The 23,444-nt window shown below is 46.6% G+C and overlaps 1 protein-coding gene across 5 annotated transcripts in view; it reads left to right on the top strand.

Annotated features, from left to right (window-relative positions):
* The window catches only part of TASOR2 (transcription activation suppressor family member 2), a 1,022,580-nt gene that overhangs the window by 831,924 nt on the left and 167,212 nt on the right, over positions 1-23,444 (top strand). For 3 of the 5 annotated variants that reach the window (XM_085653574.1, XM_085653573.1, XM_085653575.1), the window contains 2 exons: positions 4,607-4,693; positions 4,967-5,014. In XM_085653574.1, the coding sequence (XP_085509700.1) occupies positions 4,607-4,693; positions 4,967-5,014 (135 nt within the window). The remainder of the gene's footprint in view (positions 1-4,606; positions 4,694-4,966; positions 5,015-23,444) is intronic. The other 2 variants (XM_085653577.1, XM_085653576.1) reach the window with 1 other exon arrangement.

Raw genomic sequence — 23,444 nt, 5'->3', positions numbered from 1 at the left:
CCTGCTATGTGGGCTCACCAATACCCCACGCCCTGGGCGCAGACAGACTTTGTCTTTCCCAAGAAATAGCCCCTGAAAAGCGAAATGTACCAATGTCAGGATTAGGGCCAATATAAAACCTAGAAGAGTAGAACCTCATAGTGTAGTAGTTAACGTCACCCGGTATGAGAGCAACCCCATTGCACTGTACCTTCTCTCTAGCCTAGGGATATTCAAACTGAGCTAGACAGGATGCGCTGGTGGGGCACCTTAGGGGAGTACACTGTTGGGCCTCGAGATTTTCCCGAAAAGAGGTTTTTGAAGGTAGCATAACCACCGAACCAGTGCACTAACACGTCTCCTTCTGCCTTCGTCTGTGGTCCCAGGGTGTCCGTGGCAGTTTTCTTTAATAACAAATAGGCCCCAGGTATTGAGTTCCAGTGCAGGGCAATCCACCTTGATGATACAAGGGAAAATGAGTCTAGAAGGAAAGAGTTGAATACCAGCATAGATACCTCATGTCAGGAAATCTGAGACACTGAGATAGATAAGTATACGTGGCTAGAAGGGAAGAGGCAACCCCTAATTGTACAGAAACATACACTGTATTCCTTGTGTTTCAGAGGCAAAGAAACGATCTCGCTTGGCACAAATAAAAATAGTGGCGCAATACTGCACGTAACACATGTAATGGGGCACCTCCACACTGATGAATACCTACTGCCAATGTGGGGAGTTTGCCCACGCTCAGCTTGTCCTCGGATGGCAGAGCCTCTGCGCCCTCTTAACCATACACACCCCGATCCTAGTCATCCCTGGAGAAGACCTGTCCGAGTTGTTTAAACATCCGCTACAGAAGAAAATGACTCTATTGCACCAGGCTTGAGAAAAACAGTGCTGAATATTTTGGCTGGGCTCAGCACAAGGACATTCTGGAAGAATTTAGCTGACACTCAAGTAAACGCTGGAGGGTTCTTCACCGTGCAAACCAAGACAAATGCCCGCTGGTTACAAATAACCAGGTGGGAATTGCTGAAAATGATCAACAATACTGATCTCTGTCTAAATGCTATCAAGGAAGAACTAAGAGCCATCTGCCTCACGGTGATGCAACAACAGTATGTGCTGGCTTTCATGACCACATTGGAGGGTGGGGTGTGTGCCAAGATCGGTGCATCCTGCTGTACTCATATCCCTGGAAATGATATGGAGAATTTGACTTTAACTCTTGCCATCCAAGCATTGCTGACATGAAGGAGGGAAGTATCCCTGAGCAGCACTGGTTTATTGGTCTGTTTTCCTGACTCCCCAGTGGCTGACCAGACTGAGCACTTCATTGCTCCCAATTGTCATTGTTGTGCTGTTTCTGTGTGTGTTCGTACCATTGGGGGTTACCTGCTGTAAAAATGCAATCCTCAAATTAGATAGAATACAAGTAACTAGAGAGGTAGTAGCAGACACAACAGAAACACAGCGAACCTCAAATAATGTGACTGTCATAAAGTGCGGGGCAATTGAGGTAGTTGAAAATTCAACTAGAGCGGGGAATGTTAATATTGATTAATACAATGTCGATGTCCGCCATGATATATGTACTTATACAATGAAGTTGCATTGCTGTTGTCAAATCCACCTGCTATGATCTCCCCATCAACCTCGAGTCAGAAATACGTGGTCAAGCAGGCCCTGCGACGTAGGCCTGAGGCAACTGATTGGCAGATCACAGGTGGGGTGACATGTAACCCTTAAACAAATCCGCGAACAGGAAAACCCAGATGGATCCCACAGATAGGCAGCGGCACCACAATAGTCTTAGGTGATTGGCCCAAATAAAACACATTTGGCTTGAGGGGCACTCGTTCCCAAAGCTCCATAAATTCAGATGTCACACTAAGTTAGGAACACTTAGCCAATCAGAACCCATCATCCACACTACATGCAGTGATCATGCGCTCCCCATGCCCGTCATCTGGACACTTACCCACTTACCCACTGGCCCAAAATTGTGTCTTCAGACCAGACTCTGTTGGCTGCTCTTCCTGCCACTGCGTTTAATTAAATCAACTGTTCCTGTTTTGCCAAAGGCCTCTACTCTCATTTTTTCAAGGTAAATTCATATTCGAGCAACAACTACCTGGGTTGATATTGATTTATAAGGGTACATCCTATGGCTATGCAGTGCTACCTACTTGGCAAACAATCTAAAACCCACATAATACCACATGGTACTGTACAGGATTGGGAGCTAATTAATTATGTTTAGTCCTCAAATCTCAATGCAAAAAAATATTTTAAAAAAAATTGTGTACAATTTAATTTATTCAGTCTTCAAGTTTAAATCTTTTCGAAATATGATCACATACAGATATAGAGCAAATCTTTAAAAAATGTTTGACAGCCTTTAAAGGTTAATTGCAAAACCTATAAAAAAACGACTCCTCTTAGTGAAGATTGTACGTGCTTTGCAGATGCTGTGTTACACTTCTTCATTACTGACAATTTTCTATGACCAATGCCGTTTGATCATTAATCGCATTCAGGGAAACAGGGGCCACCCTACTCACAAGGAACCAGGGTATCTATTCTATATCAAGGACCAATGGTTCCTGTGGACAATGTATGGACAGTGGCAATAGTCATGGGTAAAAGTATGCCAAAAGAAAAAAAGAATTAAATAGAACATAGATTAGAGTCCATACTCTGTTCATGTAAGTATTACAACTGTATTATGATGTAAATAAAAAAGAGCGTGTTGTCGCAAGTCAAAGAGTGACAATTTGTGACATACAGTAAGGTTTCATAATGTACAAAAACAACCATTCAGTAAGTATACAATAATTAATAATAGCCTTCTGACACATTAGTAGGGTCTGAAAACGGTTCATATAAAGAGCATGTTGACGGCGTTTCAACCTCACATTCAGTATCCCATACATTGTCTGCAGGAACCATTGTTCCTTGATATATGTTTGATCATTAATGTCACATTCTTAGATTGCCTCGTAATGCATTAAAGGCGTTTCTTTATAATTTCAGAAAATTCACCAAAATCAGCCTTCATTTATGTTGGGAATCCCCCCTAATTTCTGTAAAAATGGTATCCTTTCTTTCTAAGATGCATACTGCTTTAAAAGTTAAAGGTTTCCATCAAACATGGATTGCAGTAGGTGGTTTAGCGCATAATCTCTAGAAATCTCTCATATTGGAATCTCAAAATACCGCAGTCGGAATCCTAGTTAGTATGAGTACATTCCCCATGTGTGCTAAACCAGATTGTGATATTCATTGCACATTTGAAAAACATGCAGATCCCCTCTTGGGGATGCCCCAGATGCCGCAGTTTTTCCAGTTCAGATCCCTTGAGGTTGCATTAGTGGGCACAGCTTTTTTCAATGACCTGTCCAGTTCCCCGAGCATTACCATATTGAGGAATCTTTCCACAATACGATGCTTTTCTTGAAAGATGCCAGTCGTTTTGAAGTTTATACATTTTCGGATGGTTAAAAAATGACTATTACTTCCAGGCTGTGGTATGTCATGGTCTTCTGTGTTTCTGGGGAGAGGGGTCTTTTTGTTTTTTCCTACAGATTCTGAAGAGCATGGTCTGACCACATTTTGTGCTAAAATGCTATTTGTGCATTGTGTGTTGCTGACATCAAGGTAATTGTATTTTTGACTGAACTACTGTCATGGTCATCTAGTAAAAGAGAAATATTCTTTTTTTTAGAGAGTTGAATCTACACCATACAAAGTAATATGAGCAAACACAAAATGTGCATTGAAATTAAAGATTGCTAAACATCCAGCACGAGCAGAACACGTGTCTAATCTGGAGACCGTTATAGTAAAAAAAGAGAGAGAGGCTAGCAAACGAGTCTACCGATAATGAAAAATCCGTGAAATACTATGGCTTTCTGAAAAGTTAATCAGTAGCAAAGTAATTGTTGTAAAGTGAGTTTAAATTAGATTTTATCATACTTGCGCCAGTGTTCATGCACACACTTAAGAATGCAACATTTGTTCAGATATTTTCCTTTAGTAACATTGCTAGTGAGCTCCCCGTTTTGATTAACCCCGTTCAACTTTTCATGACACAACTTCGTTGTCCCTTTATGTGGCTCTAAACTGGGGGAAATGACAACTTGAATTTATTTGCTTTTTTTCAACAATTTCATCAAAAAAGTTTAAAGCAGCATCTCAAACCGAGAATGTGAAACAAACTGCACATTGTTGGCTTTTTAATCTAGTTTCTGTTTCCAGATTTAGAATTATTTTTTTTTTAAAATATGCGAACCTTATGAGGAACAGAAAGACCCTCAAATCTTTTTTTTCGCTTTATTTTTTACTGATTCTTTGACGTGCTGGCACATATAGTTTTCAAGTTAGTGAAATTGCAGTTTTCGCATGTGGAATAGAATCTGAGATTGTAAATGTGGTTTAAGTTGGACGTAAAATGTTAGTTTATTCCTATTAATGCAACAGAATATTAAAGTAGGGTCGTTATCAATGTTTTTGTTAACAATTTCAGTGATGTGATATATTTATAGTTGGCGCTGCTGCTTGAAATACAAAGACACGAAACTGCATGGCAGTGATATAAACTCTATTTTTTCCCTTGCATTTCCAGGTTTTTCAAGTCACTGAGTCTGTGTCTGGACGAGACAATTTCACTGAAACCGAATCCCTAGTGCAAATTTGTAGCAGTCAAGCCAAGGTACTTTTTACATTAAAAAAATCAAAATAAAGAGATGCCTCTCTTGAATGAAGTACACATGAGTATGGCACAGGGAAGCATGCAGCATAGTGGTGAGATGCTGGTTTTCATTGAATTTCAGGAAGTTATGGTCTCTTACGGGTGAATTTCTATCACAAAGAAAGTAGGAATCAACATTGCTAATAAGTTAAATTTAGGTAAGAACAGATTTTCTTTTGAAAGATCACATTCTGGCAATTTGACAGTAATGCCATAAACGGCTTTAATTTGCAGATTACCGATAACCAACGTTTCCGTATTCATGTCGACCCCTTTGTCGAGGTAAGAAGACTAATTGCATATGTAACATTTTATAATACACTGTGCCATTTGTCTCTCAGGGCTTTCCATTTTTAAATGTCACATTCAAGACTGACATTGGAACTTTTGCTAGGTTAATTCAGATTGTTAAACACATTGTTGGCAATCTGTATTGTGACTTGACAACTGTTTAGGTTATAGGGATGGGAAGATGAGAATTAATTTGCCATCATTTGTCATTAACTGTGATCGCTTGTAGTTCCACATACATGGTTAATGATGCTTTTTGTTTTGTTTTACTGCGCAGTTAGGCCTGCTGCTTTAAGGGAGCTCCTGCCAGGGTTTTTGAAGTTTAAATTCATAGTGATATACCAGCTCCATCCATTTCATTTTTTTTATTTCCCTTTAACTGCCACTGTGAGCCAAGGGATTTATTTTTAAAGGCTGAATGGAGGAAACTTTAATGTTCGAGGCATATGAGCTGTAGATCACACACTTATGCATAGATCGCCATCTGGTGATGGCCCGGATATTTGCACTTTGTTGTTGTTCTGGAAAGTCTTTGGAAGTCACGGGATAGGTGGCTCCTCCTTTGGACAATAGTGCGCATGGGCATCGACTCCATTGTCAGATTGTTTTTTTCCGCCATCGGGCTCGGATGTGTTCACCGCGCTCCAGTTCGGTGCCGCTACCGATCTAACTTTCGACGCACAATCCTTTACCCTTTCTCTGGTATTGTCTCGATCGAGTTTCCCTATTCAACGAGTATCACTAAAAAATCGAAACCGTCGATTCCGGTCGTCGACGCAGGCCCTCGGGCCTACCTACGCCACTAGCCCTGGCTCATGGAAAGGACTCCTTTTAAGAAGTGTCCTCAATGTGGATCCAAATTTCCACACACAGATCTGCATGAGGTGTGTAACCTCTGCCTTTCGCCGGAGCACAAGGCCAAAGACTGTCCAGCTTGTGCCTCTTTCCGCTCCAAGAAAACGATTCGGGATCGTCGAGCTCGAAGGAACATGGCTCGATCCTCAACATCCATTCCGGACGACATCTTCCAAGAGGGCGTCGATGTACCAGAGCAGGAGCTGGTCGAAGAAGGCGTCATCAGCGCTTCCGAAGCCGACGACTCCGACATCGAAGACATCATTCCAGGGCAGCGGGTCGTGACTACTGACGTCGACCCCCACCCACCCCCAAAAAGGCTTCGGTAACACCGTCACCTTCGTGCCTAGGTGCACACTGGGACAAAACTCCCCGTGACCCAACTTCGGGCCCGGCAAAGAAGTTGACAAACAAGCCTTCAGGTCACTCGGGATCGAGTCAGCCTGTCTTCCGTGCCGAAACTCCGTCCCCGGCACCCAAAAAGAAACTGCCGTCCCCCTCTGTGCCGACGACTAGTTTCACATCGGCGCATTCGGCACCGAAACCTCCTGGTACCGAACCCTCCACACCGAGAAAACCATCGGGACCGACCAAAAAACTGCTTCCGAAGAGCACAGACACTCACCCTTCGAAGCCGAAAAAAACCTCGGAGTCGAACAAACAATTGGTTTAGAAGACTCCTTCGGAACCAAAGAAACCTCACGATCCCAAGCCTAAGGAATGTAAACAAGCTCCCGAACCGCGTAAACATTCGGAACCTAAAAAATCGGCACCGAAGCAACAACTTCCACAAGAAGAGCTTTTCCTACCTGACCCAAACCAAAAAACACTTCTAAAATACCCAAAAATAGGTCAACGTATACTCAGCTCGAGGAAAAGGAAAATGGACACGCCTGTACCGGCTCCATTACCACCAAAGAAGAGAGACATTGCCACATCTCCTCTCAGAGTTCCTTCTCCACCTCCTCCTCCACCTCCCCCTCCACACCACTCTCCTACCCCATCTCCACTTCCCTCACCATCTCCTCCACCACAGGATGATGATACCTCTGATGACGATGGGGACGGAGGAAACAATGAGTGTTACGGATTGTGTTGTGTAATAAATTGACTTATTTTTATATAACCACTGTATGGTTCTTTTTCATTTAACTTACACTATTGATTAAAGTTTGTAAAATAAGCTGATGAACACTCTGTCAAGATAAGCCTGAAGGCTGCTCTCCACAGCTACCACTTTGAGATCTTTCTATGGGTATGAAAGACCACTAAAATCACCATAAGTGTTGTCTGGATTAGTGGAAGGTGCATCATTTAAATAAGTATGCACTATATACTAAGCCAGCCTCCAACATAGGTGGCAGCGGTGGGATTAAAACCTGCACTTTGTTTTACCATTTAATCAAGGTAAAGGTCACATGAAAAACTGTCACTAGCTAAGCACATATAAAATATTGTGATCTAGTAAGTTTTACTGAACGTTTTGGATTGGTAGTTGAGGGTCTAGCACAACCCAATCTTTGGAAGTTTAGTTTCACTAGGATAGGTAGGTGCAACACCACACCACACTACACCTAGTACCATGTCTTTAGTTGGTGAAACCAGTGAGGCCCCAACCTCTAGATACAGTGGTTTCAAGTTTCAGGAACTCAGGACCCTGGCTGTATCTAGGAAACTTAAGACAGGTAGCAACCCTAACACAAAGCAGCTCCTGCAGGATGACCTTCAAAATCCTGATAGGTCAGAAGCGCAGGATAATTTGGATATAGATGGTGTTGCTCCAGTAGAAGAGTCAGGATTGTCTCACCCCAGTGACCCCAATTCTGAGCATGACCAGGAGGAGTGTTACTACTCCTCACTGGGGAACTGTAGTCCCCCCGGGAATAGTACTGTAGATACAGAGTAAGGCTCTGGAGGTAGCTCCCCCTTTATTCCTCCTGGCAGGGTGCAGAGAGCTCAGGGGAGGTCCAGGTCCTCCTCTATGAATTAAACCTCCTCTAACAATTCCATAGGGACCTCCATCTCTAGAAAGAGGGAGGACTCCTTAGAAAGGGAAATTCCATCTGCTCAAGCTTGAGAGAGCCAAGCTAAGAATCAAGGAGGAACAGTTGGCCCTAGATAAGGAGACCCTAGAAGTTCTGAGGACTAGGAGAAATTTGGGATTAGGGTCCCATAGTGGCAGCACTAGTGAACCTAGAGTTAGGAAGCATTCCTTTGACACTAGGAGCTTGAGTAGAATAGTCCCTCCTTACCAGGAGGGCGATGATATCCACAAGTGGATTACTGCTTTAGAAAGGGCCTGTAAAGTTGTGGAAGGTACTTCAGGGGCAGTTGGCAGCTATCCTGTGGCTCTCTTTTGCTAACAAATATATAGGGACAAACTGTTGATTTTAAAGTAAGAAGATGCAGGCAATTACAAGGTCTTGAAGAGTGCCCTCATAGATGGGTTTGGTTTAACCACTGAGCAGTACAGGGTTACGTTTAAGGACACACAGAAGGCCCACACTCATGATTCGGTAGATTTTGTACAGTGCTATTAAGGCTGGCTTCATGGAAGTAATGTGCATGATAATGAAGGATTGTACACTTTACTAGTGAGGGAGGACATCCTTAATAACTGTCAAAATCAGCAACTGCACCAGAACCTGGTGGATCTGACCGCTCCCCAAGAATTGGGAAAGAAGGCAGAAAAGTGGATTTGCACCAGGGTGAAACAGAAGTCTCATGGTGGTGGTGACCAGAAGAAGCAATATTCTTCTAAGGCCCAGGAGAAAGGTGAGGGGGAAAGCTAAATCTAGGAAAGAGTCTTCGGAAGCTCCCCAAAAATCTTCCTCTGGGGGTGGGTCCCAGTCCCCGTCCTCTAACAAGAAACCTTGGTGTTCTTTGTGTAAAGAAAAAGGCCATAGGGCAGAGGCTGCCAATTGCACTAGGTCTAGTACCAATACTGCAACTACTACTACTCCTAAGACCCGTAGTGCCTCTAGCAATTGCACTGGTGGTAGTATTGCCCCCATGAGTTTAGTTGGGTTAACCTGTAGTACTGAAGTGGGTTCTGGTCTAGTCAGGACACCTACTCAAGCTGTTTTAGTCTGTGATGTTCGCATGGAGCCTGCCACCCTATTTGTAAGTCGCACTACCTTGGGCAATATACAGACAACAGGCTCTCATCGATGGTCAGGAACTGTGGCTTACAGGGACACAGGGTCAGTGTCACTATGGTGACAGAGAAACTTGTGTCCCCTGAGCTGATTCTACTTGGTCAGGTTTACCAAGTGACCAATGCTGGAATGTCGGGACAGATCATTCTATGGCAGTTGTTAATCTTAGCTGGGGAGGGGTAACTGGCCCAGAGAGAGTTGTGGTATATCCAGACCTACCTGTGGACTGTCTACTGGGTATTGATTTGGAAACTTCAGCCTGGTCTGAAGTGGAGTTCAGGACTCATGCAGAAATAATGGGAAGTTCAGTCAGTGCCTTTGCAGTCACTAGGTCTCAGGCCAAGGGATTGTTAGGCACAGAGGGAGGTCTGGATCCTGAAAGAATGAACCAGCCAGCTCCGAAGAGAAGGAGCCAAAAGGGAAAGGGTTTTTTCTCCTCTCAGACTCCCAGTGTGAATCACCCTCCTGAGGAAGATAATCTCTGTACCCGGGAAGGAACTGTGCGAGAGGAGCTTGGGCCTGACATGGCAGAGCTGCAGGGAGCAGGGGGACGGTTCAGGGAAGACTTCAGTCTGCAGCAGGAGGCCTGCCCCTCTCTTGGGCAGGAAGCTGCTGCTGAGGAGGCAGGGAATGTCAGTGGGCCCCAAAGGATATATTGGGAAGATGGGATCCTGTTTTCTGAAAGTAGAGACCCCAAGCGTGCTGCCACCAGGAGGTTGGGCATACCTCAGATATTTTGGGGCTTTCTATTAACCCTAGCACACGACATTCCCCTTGCAGGACATCTTGGGCAAAGCAAGGCTTAGGATAGGCTTGTCCCTCACTTTCACTGCGCCACATGTCTGTAGACACCAAGGACTTTTGTTGCTCCTGTGTCACCTGCCAAGCCAGTGGTAAATCAGGTAGCACTACAAAGGCCTCCTTAATCCCACCATCAGTGGTTTGGGTTCCCTTTGAGAGGGTAGGGATAGACATTGTAGGTCCCTTAAACCCTCCAACAGCATCTGGACACAGTTATATCCTAGTGGTGGACCATGCCACTAGGTTTCCAGAAGCCATTCCCCTTAGGATCACTACAGCTCCTGTGGTGGCCAGGGCCCTCCTGGGAATATTTTCCACGGTTGGGTTCCCCGAGGAGGTCTTGTCAGACAGAGGTACTAACTTCATGTCTAACTATATCACTGCTATGCAGAAGGAGTATGGTGTAAACTACAAGTTTACCACACCCTATCATCCACAAGGCAATAGGCTTGTTGAAAGGTTCAACAAGACCCTTAAAGGTATGATCATGGGACTCCCAGAAAAGCTGAGGCGAAAATGGGATGTTTTACTACCTTGCCTTCACTTTGCCTACAAAGAGGTTCCTTGAGAAGGGGTGGGCTACAGCCCATTTGAACTTCTGTTTGGATATCCAGCTAGGGGTCCATTGTATCTGGTTAAGGAGGGATGGAAGCAACCTTTCAAACCCTCTAAACAGGTCATAGTTGACTATGTACTGGGCCTGCACTCTTCCATGTCTGAGAACATCAAAAACCTCGAGGCCAGCCCCGAGCTTTAGAAAGCTTGGCATGACTAAAAGGCTGTACTGACTGTTTACCAGCCAAGACAGAAAGTGTGGATGTCGGAGCCTATGGCCCCAACAGCTCTCCAGGACAAGGGGAGTGCCCCCCACACCCATAGTCCCTACAGGGTACTTCATTTGAATTGCCTGAAAACTTTTATTGCCAGGGATGACATGAGCTTGCTAATGGCCCCTGATGAGGGACCGGAGGAAGAGATCTCCTCTCACAAGAAACTGTTGATGGATCAATTGAAGGATTAGTCTTGGCAGACAGTCTCACTGGTCCACAGCACGCTGATTGTAGTCCGGTTCTCAGTCAGTTTACCAGTCTCTTTTCTCTGATACCCAGTCAAACCACCTGTTGTACCCATGAAGTGGACATTGGTAACAGGCTGCCTGTGAAAAGCAAAACTTACAGACAGCCTGACCATGTCAGAGACTGCATCAGGACAGAGGTCCAAAAGTTGCTGGAGTTGGGGGTCATTGAACCTTCGGATAGCCCTTGGGCTAGTCCTGTAGTCCTTGTACCAAAACCTCACACCCAGTATGGTAAGAGATAGATGAGGTTTTGTGTTGACTATAGAGGCCTCAATGCAGTCAATAGGATTGATGCACATCCAATTCCAAGGGCAGATGAGCTGATTGATACTCTGGCCTCTGCCAAGTATCTCATTACATTTGACCTGACTGCTGGTTATTGCAAATCAGACACTCTGATGATGCCAAACCTAAAGCAACTTTTTCAATCCCCTGTGGGCATTACCAATTTATTGTGAGGCCTTTTGTTTTGAAGAATGCACCTGCCACATTTCAAAGGCTGGTGAACAAAGTCCTAACAGTTCTGTAAGCCTATGGTGCAGTATATCTGGATGATATAGCTGTGTTTAGCTTCACCTGGGAGGATCGCCTGGTCCACCTCAGAAATGTACTTGAGGCCCTCCAGAAGGCATGCCTCACTATTATGTCCACAAAGGGCCAGATAGGGCAGGGCAAGGTTGTATACGTGGGCCAAATTGTAGGTGGAGGCCATGTCCAATCACTGGATAACAAAATTCAAACCATCATGGAATGGATTGCTCCCACTACCCATACTCAGGTCAGAGCTTTCTTGGGCCTGATTGGGTACTACAGAAGATGTATTAAGCATTGTGGATCCAGAGTGACACCCCTTAATGATCTCACCTCCTAAAGAATGCCTAAGAAAGTTCAGTGGGCACTTAGCTGTCAGAAGGCATTTGATGACCTGAAGCAAGCTAGGTGCTCTGCTCCAATTCTGCAAAATACTGACTACTCCAAGCCATTCATTGTCCAGACAGATACTTCTGAGATAGCAATAGGTGCAGTTTTGTCACAACTTAATACAGAGGGAAAGCATCAACCAGTAGCTTTTATAAGCAGAAGATTGACCCCTGGGGAGAAGCGTTGGTCAGCTATTGGGAGGGAGGCCTTTGCAGTGGTCTGGGCCTTGAAGTTGAGACCATACCTGTTTGGCACTCACTTCATTGTTCAGACGGGCCATAAACCCCTCTCATTGCTTAAACAGATGAAGGGTAAAAACACCAAACTTTTGAGGTGGCCCGTTTCCTTACAGGGTCTTTTCAGTGGAACATAGACCTGGGAGTAACCATGTCAACGCAAATGGACTTTCCAGATATTTCCACTTAGAAAAGGAAGACTCAACTAGGCAAGATTAGTCTCATATCCTTACATTTGGGAGAGAGGTGTGTAGGAAAGTAGAATCTGATTTCATGGTTACCCCCACTTTTTGCCTGGTGTCAATGTGTTTTTGACCAAGTCTGCTGGGGTCCTGCTAATCAGGACCCCAGCAACGGTGCTCTCTCCCCTAAATTGGTTCTGGTAAGTACTTTGGTACCTCCAAATTGGCTACTGGTGGACATTTGTAAGTCCTTAGTATATAGTACTGGGGTACCCAGGGCATATGTGCACCAGGGGTCTCCCAAGAGCTGCAGCATGTATTGTGCCAACCATGGGAGTCCACTTAAACTGTGACTGCAGGCCTGCCATTGCAGCCTGTGTGAGTTGGTGCTTGTGAGGGAACACACCTACAAACCCCGGAGTCGATTCTCCAGGATCTGTAAGTGCGGTCAGCCATTTTAAGACATATAGTGGACATCAGTCATTCCGAGATGTCTAACTATAAAATGGCTGCACCGAACCCGGTCATATTTGCTATTAAACATGTTGGAGTCACACCCCAACACCCATTCCAGTGTTGGAAGTTTGATCCCATGTACTGGGGGCCCGTTATGGGGCCTCCCTGTAATGCTGGGAACAGCCTTTCAGGGTTTGTAAGCAAGCTGGTGCTGCTGCCAACCACAGACACAATTCTACCCTCCTGCTGCTGAGCCAAGCTCACGCAGGGGAAGGTAGAACAATAGCTTTCGTGTTGCTTGGAGGTGTGACCACCTCCCAGACAGGACTTAGTGTATTGGGAGGGGTGGGAGCGTTTGCCAGCGCCACCAGACTGCTTTGAAGGGCACAGATGATGCCCTCCTTGCATACTCCAGTTTGAGCCAGTTCAGGAACCCTTGGTTCCCATTCTGGCACAAAACTGGACAAAGGACAGGGGAGTATCCTCCCTTCTGCCCAGCCCCTCCTCTGGGAGTGACCCCTGAGTCATCCCAACCCTTTGTTAAGGGTACTTAAGTGCTCCCCTGTGGGTGAATCCTCAAATTAGTCGTGGGACCAGACTTAACCCTGAAACTACTTCACTCTTCAATCGTCTGGACACTTGGACTTCGTCTGACTTCTTTTGGAACCGAGATCGCACCTAGGAAGACTTCTGCTGCTCCTGGTCTCGCTATTCTTCAAGTTTTCTGCATTGTTCGTGTCTGTGCTTCATCTAGGATCTCCAAAATACCTGTGGGAGTTGAGGTGTTCCATGAGAGCCTTGAGTTTGTCATTGATGATGGTGCATCGGATGGTTTCCTTGAAGATGATAGTGATGCCCCCGCCATGCTTGTTGGTGCTATCTCGGTGTAACATTTTGTAGCCATCGAGTGTTGTGGTGGCGATGTCTTGAGCCATGTTGCCGCAATGAATGCCTCGTCAGGGGGAGCCCGGAAGTGATGGTGTCCCTGGTTTCTGTGGCTTGTTTGCAGACGGAGCAGACGTTGAGCAGGATTCATTGGAGCGGTTCTGGGTGATTCGTGGTCTTCTGAGCGAAAGAGGTGCGGTGTTCGGTGTGTGCTGTCGGTCCTATGTTGCATGGAAAGGGGCAGTGCCGGCAGGCAAAAGGTTCTTTTGGCGATCGTGGGGAGGTGATGCAGCAGGATTTGTTACAGTGTCGGGGTCCAGGGCCAGGAGTTCTTCAGCGGTATAATGGCGGGAGGCGAGGGGTCCTGGCACTGGACGTGGTCCTGGCACAGACAGGCGCAGATGTGTTGTCTTTGGCACGCTGGCGGTGTGTCCTCTATAAGTTGTCCTCGGAGGAGGAAGGGGCCGGCAGGGAGGCGGGAGGGCGGGAAGCAGGGAAAAAGGTGGGAAAAACGGTATCCAACGGTGTCTGAGAATAGATAATCAGCCAAGGCTGATGTGGCAAGGCACAGGAAAAAGTACCAATTAAGAGGAAAAAATTGTTTTAAAGATAACCAAACAGATCGATACAGTAAAACAAACCAAGAAAATATCACAGGCAAGAAAACGACAAGACACCAAAGATAGCCATTACCAATTTACTATATTTTTATATATTTTTAGACACCACACTGAAATAGATTCCAGAGCTGTAGAATGCTCAAAGTATAATAAATTTATGCATTTCACTCAACCCCGAACAAGCCTTGGCAAGTCAACAAATTTGACAGTTAGAAAATGTTTCAGTAAAAAGTCTGACCTAGCTGTATTGTGGTCACATAGAGTCACTTTAGCTGATCGACTTCAGTAGGGAGGCAATCAGGGAGGACCAGCAAGGTCCTCAGAAACAATTACTTGAGCATGTGAAGCAGTCTTCAGGCATTTTCAGGCACTTTTATCCTTTGCATGGCTTTCCTATAGAAGTTGTCCTGGTGCAAGGGATGAAGGATTTTGAAAATGCTCAGAAGATGCTGCTTAAGCGATGCGGTCGACGTGGATCTTGCTACATCTACTCTTCAGTCCATTAAGGTGGTCGTGGTCACAGGGTCGACGTTCCACAAATCCTCTCAGTGCTGCCAGAAATCTAGACCCCAGTGTACTACCATTCACCCAGTATTGCGGACACAGGCCAATCCTCCCTGGGTCAATAACGTGTGCTCTGGAGGTCCTAGGTGCGCTCAGACAACATTCGGGTGCAACTTTGTGCATCGGGTCATGGTCCCTGGTGCTGCATGGCGGTGGGTTAAAGACTTTGGGCTACCAACTTACCCCAGAAGGCTTCTTCAGCTGTTGTGTCCTTGTGCTGCGATCCGACACAACAGCTGGCCCTTGAAGTCTCTTGACTTTGACTGGGCTCTAGAGGCGATTTCACCTTGAGCAGGAAACTGCAGACAAAGGCTGTCTCCTTTACTAGCCAGCAGGTGCAGTCCATGACAGTGCAGTCTCTCATTGCTGTCTTCCTCGGTCCGTCTTCCAGTCCAGTCGAAAACTGAGTTCTGGGCACCAGGGGAACCCTTCCTGCAAAGCGTGGCATCTGAGCATCCCAGGATGCACCATTCTGGCCACTTCCAAAATGGCAGGACCCCTCTCACGACATGTGGAGACCCCAAGCCCAACCCAGAAGTGTGGCTACCAAGTGGCCTACACACCCGTGGAAAACCGGTTTGACAACTGATTTCCCCTTCCCTGCTCCTGGAGTTGGCCTGTCTAGCTAAACAATAAAGCGCATCCTCCAATAAAGGTTACCCATTTGTCCTTCAAAGACGGCTTTGGCTTTGAGCTTACACACTGTCTGGGGAGGTAACACCTTCTCTAGTGCCAGGCTTCGATTGTTATCTTTCCAGGGGATCGTTAATATGTCTCCCCAGGAGGGAAGAAAGCTGTCTGTAGGACAGACTCAAGTACAACTGGGCACTGGAAACCTTTGGCAACTAATGTGGCAACTTGTAAAGTTGCTGTGAGGAAATAAGGTGTGTTATATGCTGTGGTGGGCAATCTCTCCTTGTAATACACTTGCCATCCCCTTTAGGACTCATAGGTTTCATCTATCAAACCCTCTGCTCAACCCTGTGTAGCTGTGGCACTGAGCAGCAACGTGTACACAGAGGAACAAGTGTAAAGTATTTAATTGGCACCAAAACAATTGAAGAAGAAATCGAAACGACACTCGAAATCCGACACCAATCTATAAAAATAGACTATATTTTTATAAGACTTTAGACACTAGAACGAAAAAAATCCAAGCACGGTTCCGGAGATATTGATTTTACAAAAAATAATAAATCAAAGCACTTTCAACCATGAACAAGCCTTGCCAAAGAATTTGACAGAAACTGTTTCAAAGTAAAGTTGGGTAAGAGTTAATGCAGCTGGTTAGAAATACTTGGGGTGACCAACTTGAGCAGGTAGCTAGTCAGGGGGAGCACCCAGGTCCTCAATAAGCGTTACCTTTACACACGATGCAGTCCTCCAGCAGTTCCAGACACTTTCTTTGCTTTGCATTGGATCCCTAGTGAGTGGTCCTGATGCAAGGGATGAAGGATGCTGAAGATGCTCCAAGAATGCTGTGGATGCGATGCAGTCAACTGGGATCTTCCTGCAGGGATTTCTCGGTCAGTTAAGATGGTCCTGGATGCAGGTTCGACATCTCATGAGGTTCTCTATAGCCTGGCCGATGTCGCAGTCACAGACCAACCCTCCCTGGGTCAGTAACTTGCCTCCTGAAGGTCCCACCAGCTGTCCGACAGCACTCTCTGGTTCAGCAAACCTGGGTGCAACTCTGTGCGTCGGGTTTTGGTCCATGGTGCTGCACGGCAGCGGTGGTAGCGGCCTGCAGACTTTGGGGTACCAGCAGGCTTCTACCGCTGTTGTGTCCCTTGCTGAAAACAGGAAGTCAGTCAGCTGGCCTTTGGAGCCTCTTAGTTTGACTGGGCTTTGGAGATAACATCTCCTTGAGCAGGACCCAACAGGCACGGACCTCCTCCTTTGAAGTGTGGCATCTGGCTATCCCAGGATGTATCATTTTGCCCACTCCCAAGATGGTGAGACTCCTCTCACTGTGTTCAGACCTCACTAGCCCACCCCCAGGGTGTGGCTACCTCAGGGCTATACGCACCTAGGAAAACCTATTTGGCAACTGGTTTCCCCTCTCTGCTCCCTGTGCCAGCTTGTCTGTATAAAACATGGGGCAGCCCTCCTCCCTAGTTTGACACATTTGCCCTTTAAAGGTGGCTTTTCCTTTGAAGCCTGCCATCTGGGGCTTCCTGCAGAAGGTAGGCCTGCAATCTTTCATTGTTCTCCTTCCTAAGAGTCGTTGGCTCATCCCTCCAGGAGGGCCAAAAGGTTGTGGAACAGGTTTCTTGTGTCCCTGGGAAGGCACAGGAATTTCAAAGACTACAAAGTGGCAGCTTTGCTGAAGCTTCACACTGCAACAAGATACGTTAATTTTGACTTGACACTCAAGTCGGGCTTAATGTAACAAGTTGTTTGATACCTTGGAGTGCCAACTTTGGTTGCACCTTACAGGAGTAAGCACAGCCGAGGGGCTGTGTGTAATCCTGTTCTCATCAATTAGGTGACCAATGCTTTCCACAGTAAAAACTGTTATTTTGCGTGTTTACTGACAGGACATACAAAGTACATGTCCTGCCTGTATCCTCTGTTGCACCCTGCCTTAGAAGTTGATAGGCCTGCCAGAGGGGTCACTTACACAGATGTATAGGGAAAGTGATGGCTATGTCATTGCTTTCAATGGCAAAGTTAGGCTGGTAGTGCACGACTCCTCCATGCCATGTTTTACCTTATCCCACTCAGGGTGGCACACCAAGTCCTGCAGTCCTTGGGAGGCAGTCTGACTTACAGTCCGTAGGTACCCCGGTACCATATACTAGGGACTTACAAGTAAATTAGAGCATGCCGATTGGGGACAGGCCAACTAAATATGCACCATTTTAAGGATCAGAGTACATGCACTGAGTCCTGTTTAGCAGATCTCAGGCAATTTCAGAGCTGTTACACTGGTACCTAGTAGTGAAAATGGGTGGGAGAAGAGTGGGTGACCTGCAAAAAGCCTGTTTCCTTACACATACCTAAAACTGAGTTGCAATCCCTACAGAAGCACATCATTAAATATATATGGGAGGAGATAGAGCGAGACTTAGCAAGAAAATATTGATGGCTCCCCTGGAGGAAGGCTACCAGACATCTCCAAATATTGTCATCTCCTCCGAATATTAATAGAATGATAAATACATGAATCCAAAAAGCGGAGTCTCTTTATGGTTAGAGTAGTGGCGGGTAGAGACGTGTAGGACCTGCTGTGCCTGCTTTAAATCTCAGAGACCCAGATCACTCTGCCTATCAGACGTAACGGGGCGAGCCCAACGGCTAGGGCGGTCGACCTCATATCTAAGGAACCAGGTTCGAGTCTTGGCAAGTACGCACAACATCCTGTGATTATGGGCAAATCACTTAATCTCCCTGTGCCTAACAAAAATGAATGTGTCCTCATGTAATGCAACTGGTGCTCATGTAAAGTGTTCTGATACCTCCGGGGCAAGTTCGACTATATAAAACTCTGTTTAAAAAAAAAACTAAACCTACATTAGAAACATGGGATGACACATACAAAACACAAGGTCTCTCCATATCAGTGGCACCATATACATCACTTCATATAAACCCCAATTTTTCTCTTGGCTTTGAAACGTGAAGATTCCAGAACTGGAAAAAAGGGGTTGCCTCACGATACGAGACCTGTTCCACAAGGGAACAATAAAAACCTTCAAAGACTACAAAAAAGTCTTCAGGGAGATCAAAGCCCAAGCAATCAGAACCCTTACACACTTTGAAAAACTGCTGGGCACCTATTACAACATGAAAGGGCTCATAGAGACACTCTATAAAATCTTTACTGACAGAGCAGCAACATCGAAATGGTCCTACCAAAAAGCACGGCAAAGTGATCAGGCACAAAAATACAGAGATAAAATGTGGACCTCAGGATGGTAAGCACTACGCAAACATTGCGAGAGGCATTTTATAAACTACTCATGAAATGGTACCTCACAGCGAATAAACTTAAGATCATGTTCCCCTCCGCATCGGACCACTGCAGGAGATATGGTACAGAAATGGGTATAGTCATCCGCATCTGGTGGGAATGCCCAGCAATTTAGACTTTCTGGCAAGAAATCTCAAGACACATATACTCCTTGATGGGGTTCACAGTCTCGATAGAACCTACCTCAGTTCTGATCGCAATGATCATCACAGCATTCTGGAAAAAGAGGATGGCCCCTCCAACAGAACTGTGGATACAAAATCTATGGGAAACGATTACCCTAGAGAAACTGAGATACAACTTGCTGGAAAATAGTAAACGTTTTGAGAAAATCTGAGCCCCACTACTGCACTTCGTACCTCTATACCAATGACACGGTCTATGCCACAATATGCCCGCCCAATAGAACTAGGACCAGCTAATCAGTGAATGGCAATTCTCGAGGAGAGAGAACATTGCTGATGGCGAGGAGTGGCTCTGGCAAGGCAGCTGATATGGACACTGGATAGCTCGAGGGTTGTGTGCTTTGGGGGTGAGGGGGAGATATGGGGTTGCTCTATTGTTGTTGATCTTTTTGTAGCGTTACAAGCGGGTTATAGGACATGGAAATTTGGAATTCAGATGCCGAGTTTGATACACTTAAGAGATACATAGAGGATTCATTTGTTTTTTAGACCCTCACTACTGCACAACGAGGCTCTCAATACTTGCTAATGCTTAAGGGAATTCTACATCATGCTGATGATGTCTTCAAAGATCCAGTGAGAGACGAATTATAACACCAAGGGTTGACAAAAAATACAGGGCAGCTGTATCTGACCCAATTTATATTAGATGCCAATTAACCCTCGACTTATTAGTGGCGGCCAATGCAAGGAACAGAGCAACTCTCTGACAACAGGGGATGCACCTCCCACAGACAAAGAATCAAAACTAATTGATGCATCTGGAAAACGGGTTGTTGCCCAATCTGCTAATCATTGGTGAATAGCCAACAGCCAAGCCTTATTAGCATGCTCTGCCAGGGCATACTGGGACGAAATGGAGGGGATCCTCCAGCATCGCCCAAAGGAGTGTAAAAAGCAGGTGTATGAATTAGTTAACGAGGGTAAACTAATTATAAATAATTCTATAAAATGTGCTATGTACTCCGCTGACACTGCAAGCTAGAGGCCTAAACACAAGCGTTCTTCTGCCCAGACATGCTTGGCTCCATGTCTTTTGGTTTAAAACCTAGGTCCAGCAGGCTGTCCTTAATATCCCGTTCGCCAAAGAGCATCATTTTGGCCCTCAAGTAGATGAAGCCCTGGAAAAAATGAAAAAAGATACCAATGTCACAAAATCTATGGGTGCCCTCCAATCTCCCGCCTTTCGTGGGTCCTTTTGTCACCCCAGATTCAAACAGGGCACCAGATCTGCATCAACAGACACCTCAGGATCCTCAAAAAAAAACTAAGGTCAAACATCAATGTCTGGAGATTTCTACAGAGTTACTTATAGAGAAAACTATTTCAAGGGCTGGCTGCAGATGAGGAAATGCTGCCCGTACCGCAAACATTCCCCCGACCCTCTAACACCTGTCGGGGGGCATCTGCAACAATTCTTCCCCGAATGGCAACCTGTTACAATAGATCAATGGGTGTTGGACAATATCCAACATGGTTACTTTCTGATGGATACATCTGCCAGTGGATTCCTCACCTTGAGAATATCCCCTGCGCCAGCATTCCACGGAATTTTTTCCCCAGCTCTCTATGCTGACGTGGACGTCATAATACCTCGGCTCCGCTCGCGACTCCGTATGACATCACCGGAGCCATAAGAGAGCCACGTCGGCGTGATAACATCTGTTCCCTTTTTTGCCGCGCCGTCGACGCATAACGGTTTTCCAGCACTCTCCTGCTACTTTGCTGTCTTGCAGTGGGTTACTGTTTCTGGATTTACTATGTCTTCGACGAGGAAGTTCGGTTTCAAACCTTGTAGGGAATGTGGGGGTCGCATGTCCATCACTGACCCCCACGAAGATTGTTTGTGGTGCCTTTCATCAGACCATGATGTGGAAGACTGCTCCTGCTGCAGAAAGATGAATCCCAAGGCCCTGAAAGAGAGGGAAGCGAAACTCTTCATGGCATAGGCAAAAAAGGAAAGGAGAAATCGAAGCCGGAGTCGTCGACTTTGCACTCTTCGAAGTCGAGGAGGCACAGAAAGAAAAGGAAGCATAGCTCTCTGCGCCGATCGTCGAAGAGTAAGGCTTCGAGGTTGCCGTCGCCTCGGCGTCGTAGTAAGGAATTAATTTCTTCTTCGCCTTCCCCTTCTCCTCGTGTGTCTCCGGAGAAGACACCTTTGCCCCGGTTGACTCCGGCGCAGTCACCGGCGCCAGTGGAGTCTCCAGCTTCCGACGCCGAGCCGGAGCAGGTGGAAGATCTTTCTCCAGTGCCAGCTGAACCTGCGGCTCCAGTTGAGGATACTTCGGCTCCGGCTCCTGCTACTCCTCAACCGGATTCAGAGTCGAACCCATACCCGCATTTCCCGACTCCGGGTGCGGATCCGACACATTTCCTCAATGCTATGTATGGGGTTTTCCAAAGAGCTGCCTTCCCATCCGGCGCACCTTCTGGTCCCGTGGGTCCAATGGCTTATACTTTGGGCATGCCGCAACATTATGCTCAGGCACCTTTTATGCCCTTCTTGCCGATGGCTCCTTCATGGCAGTTCCCGACGCCGTCTGGAGATCCATCCTCCCGGCCTCGACTGGATCGTTTGCCTTCTTCGGAGCCTCCAACGACGCCGGCGCCGACTCCATCTGCGCCGCATCCAGCGCCACCTACTCCCCCGGCGCCGCCAACTCCACGTTCGGTGCCACCGACTCCGCGTACGGCGCCGCCGACGCCGCGCCCTCGGATCCGTTCTCGGAGAGAGGCTCAGAGGATTATGGAGGAGTAACAATATAGGGAGGAAGGTGAAGTTGGTGATTCCACTGATGAGTTTGAGGGCATTCAAAATGCAAGTGGACTTGATACTACTCCAGAATGGGAGCATTCGTCTGCCAGATCTTCTCCTCCACAAGAGTTGGCTCCCATCAGGAAGGCTGCAGAGTTGTTGGACTTACATTTGCCCTCTGCAGAGTGCAAGCCAAACCTTTTAACTGAAGTCCTTCATTCACCATCTTCAATTGTTGAGCCCTTGTTGCCCTTTAATGAGGCTATTTTAGAGCCTGTTATGGACGTTTGGCGCAAGCCACTTTCTTCACCTGCAGTCTCCAGACAAGTGGCAAGGAGGTATAGAGTAGCTCCGGGGGACCCGAGCTTCCTTTCCTCTCACCCTTCACCAGAGAGCCTTGTAGTGCAAGCTTCTTGCTCGAAGCAATCTTCAGGCGCCTATCCTCAAGCACCAGCTGACAGAGATTCTAAAAAGATTGAACAATCAGCTAAAAAGGTCTTTTCATCTGGAAGCATGGCGCTTAAGTCGACTAATGCCACTTGTTTATTGGGGCGCTACGTTCATGCTTTGATGGACTCGGTGAAGCAGTTAGCCCCTAAACTGCCTGAAGAGGAGAAAGCCTCTTTTATGGAGGTTGTTGCAGACACTCCAGCTGCTGCTAGGCAAGTTATTCAGTCGGGCCTAGATACGGCTGATTCCGTGGCTAGAATTATGGGATCTTCAATAACCACTAGAAGGCAGGCTTGGCTTCGTTCTTCCGGCTTCTCTGCTGATGTTCAGGCCACTCTAGTCGACTTGCCTTTCGATGGGGAAAAGCTTTTTGGGGAAAAAGCTGATTCCGCCTTGCAGAGATTTAAAGATAGCATGGTTACTGCAAAATCTTTGGGGTTGCAGATGCCGGCTAAGGGATTTGGCTTCAGGAAGTATAGAGGATTTGGGAGGTCACCCTTTCGTTCCTTCCGTCAGCCTCAGCAACAGCAGCAACAACAGCAGCAAAATCCTCTCTATAGATCATATATAGGAAGACAAAGGGGCCGGAGAGGTTTTGGCCGCAATCCCTCCTCATCCTCAGCCTCCTCTGCTCCCAATGAGGCTTCAGGGAAGCAGCCTTAGATCCCCCATCCTAGATCATGTGAGACCTGTGGGGGGTCGGGTGTCCCACTTTCTGTGGGGTTGAAAATCGGTCACGACGGACCTTTGGGTTTTAAACCTCGTAGAGAATGGGTACGCCCTTCCCTTTCGGGAGTTTCCTCCCCCTTACCCTCCTTGCCAAGGTTTTTGCTCAGAGGACCATCTGCTTCTTCTGCAGAAGGAGGTTCTTGCATTGCTTCAAAAAGGTGCAATAGAGGTGGTTCCAGAGCAGGAAAGGGGTCAGGGATGCTACTCCCGGTATTTCCTGATTCCCAAAAAGGACGGCAGATTGCGTCCAATCCTGGACCTCAGAGTCTTGCATTTTTACCTGAAACAAGAGAAATTCAAGATGCTAACCCTTGCACAGGTTCTTCAAGCGTTGCAGCAAGGAGACTGGATGGTGTCGATCGACTTGCAGGATGCGTATTTCCACGTCCCAATCCTGAAGTCGCACAGGAAGTATCTCCGTTTTACGGTTGGGTCGCAACACTACCAGTTTGCGGTCCTCCCGTTTGGTCTTACTACTGCACCTCGAGTCTTCACAAAGGTGATGGCAGTGGTGGCTGCTCATCTCAGGAGGTCGGGGATTCCGGTCTTTCCCTACCTGGACGACTGGTT

The sequence above is a fragment of the Triturus cristatus genome, chromosome 4_1 (assembly GCF_964204655.1).
Source record: "Triturus cristatus chromosome 4_1, aTriCri1.1, whole genome shotgun sequence".
Classification (NCBI taxonomy): Eukaryota; Metazoa; Chordata; class Amphibia; order Caudata; family Salamandridae; genus Triturus; species Triturus cristatus.
The sequence above is the reverse complement of the archived record's forward strand: the minus strand, read 5'-3'. Positions and strand labels throughout refer to the sequence as shown.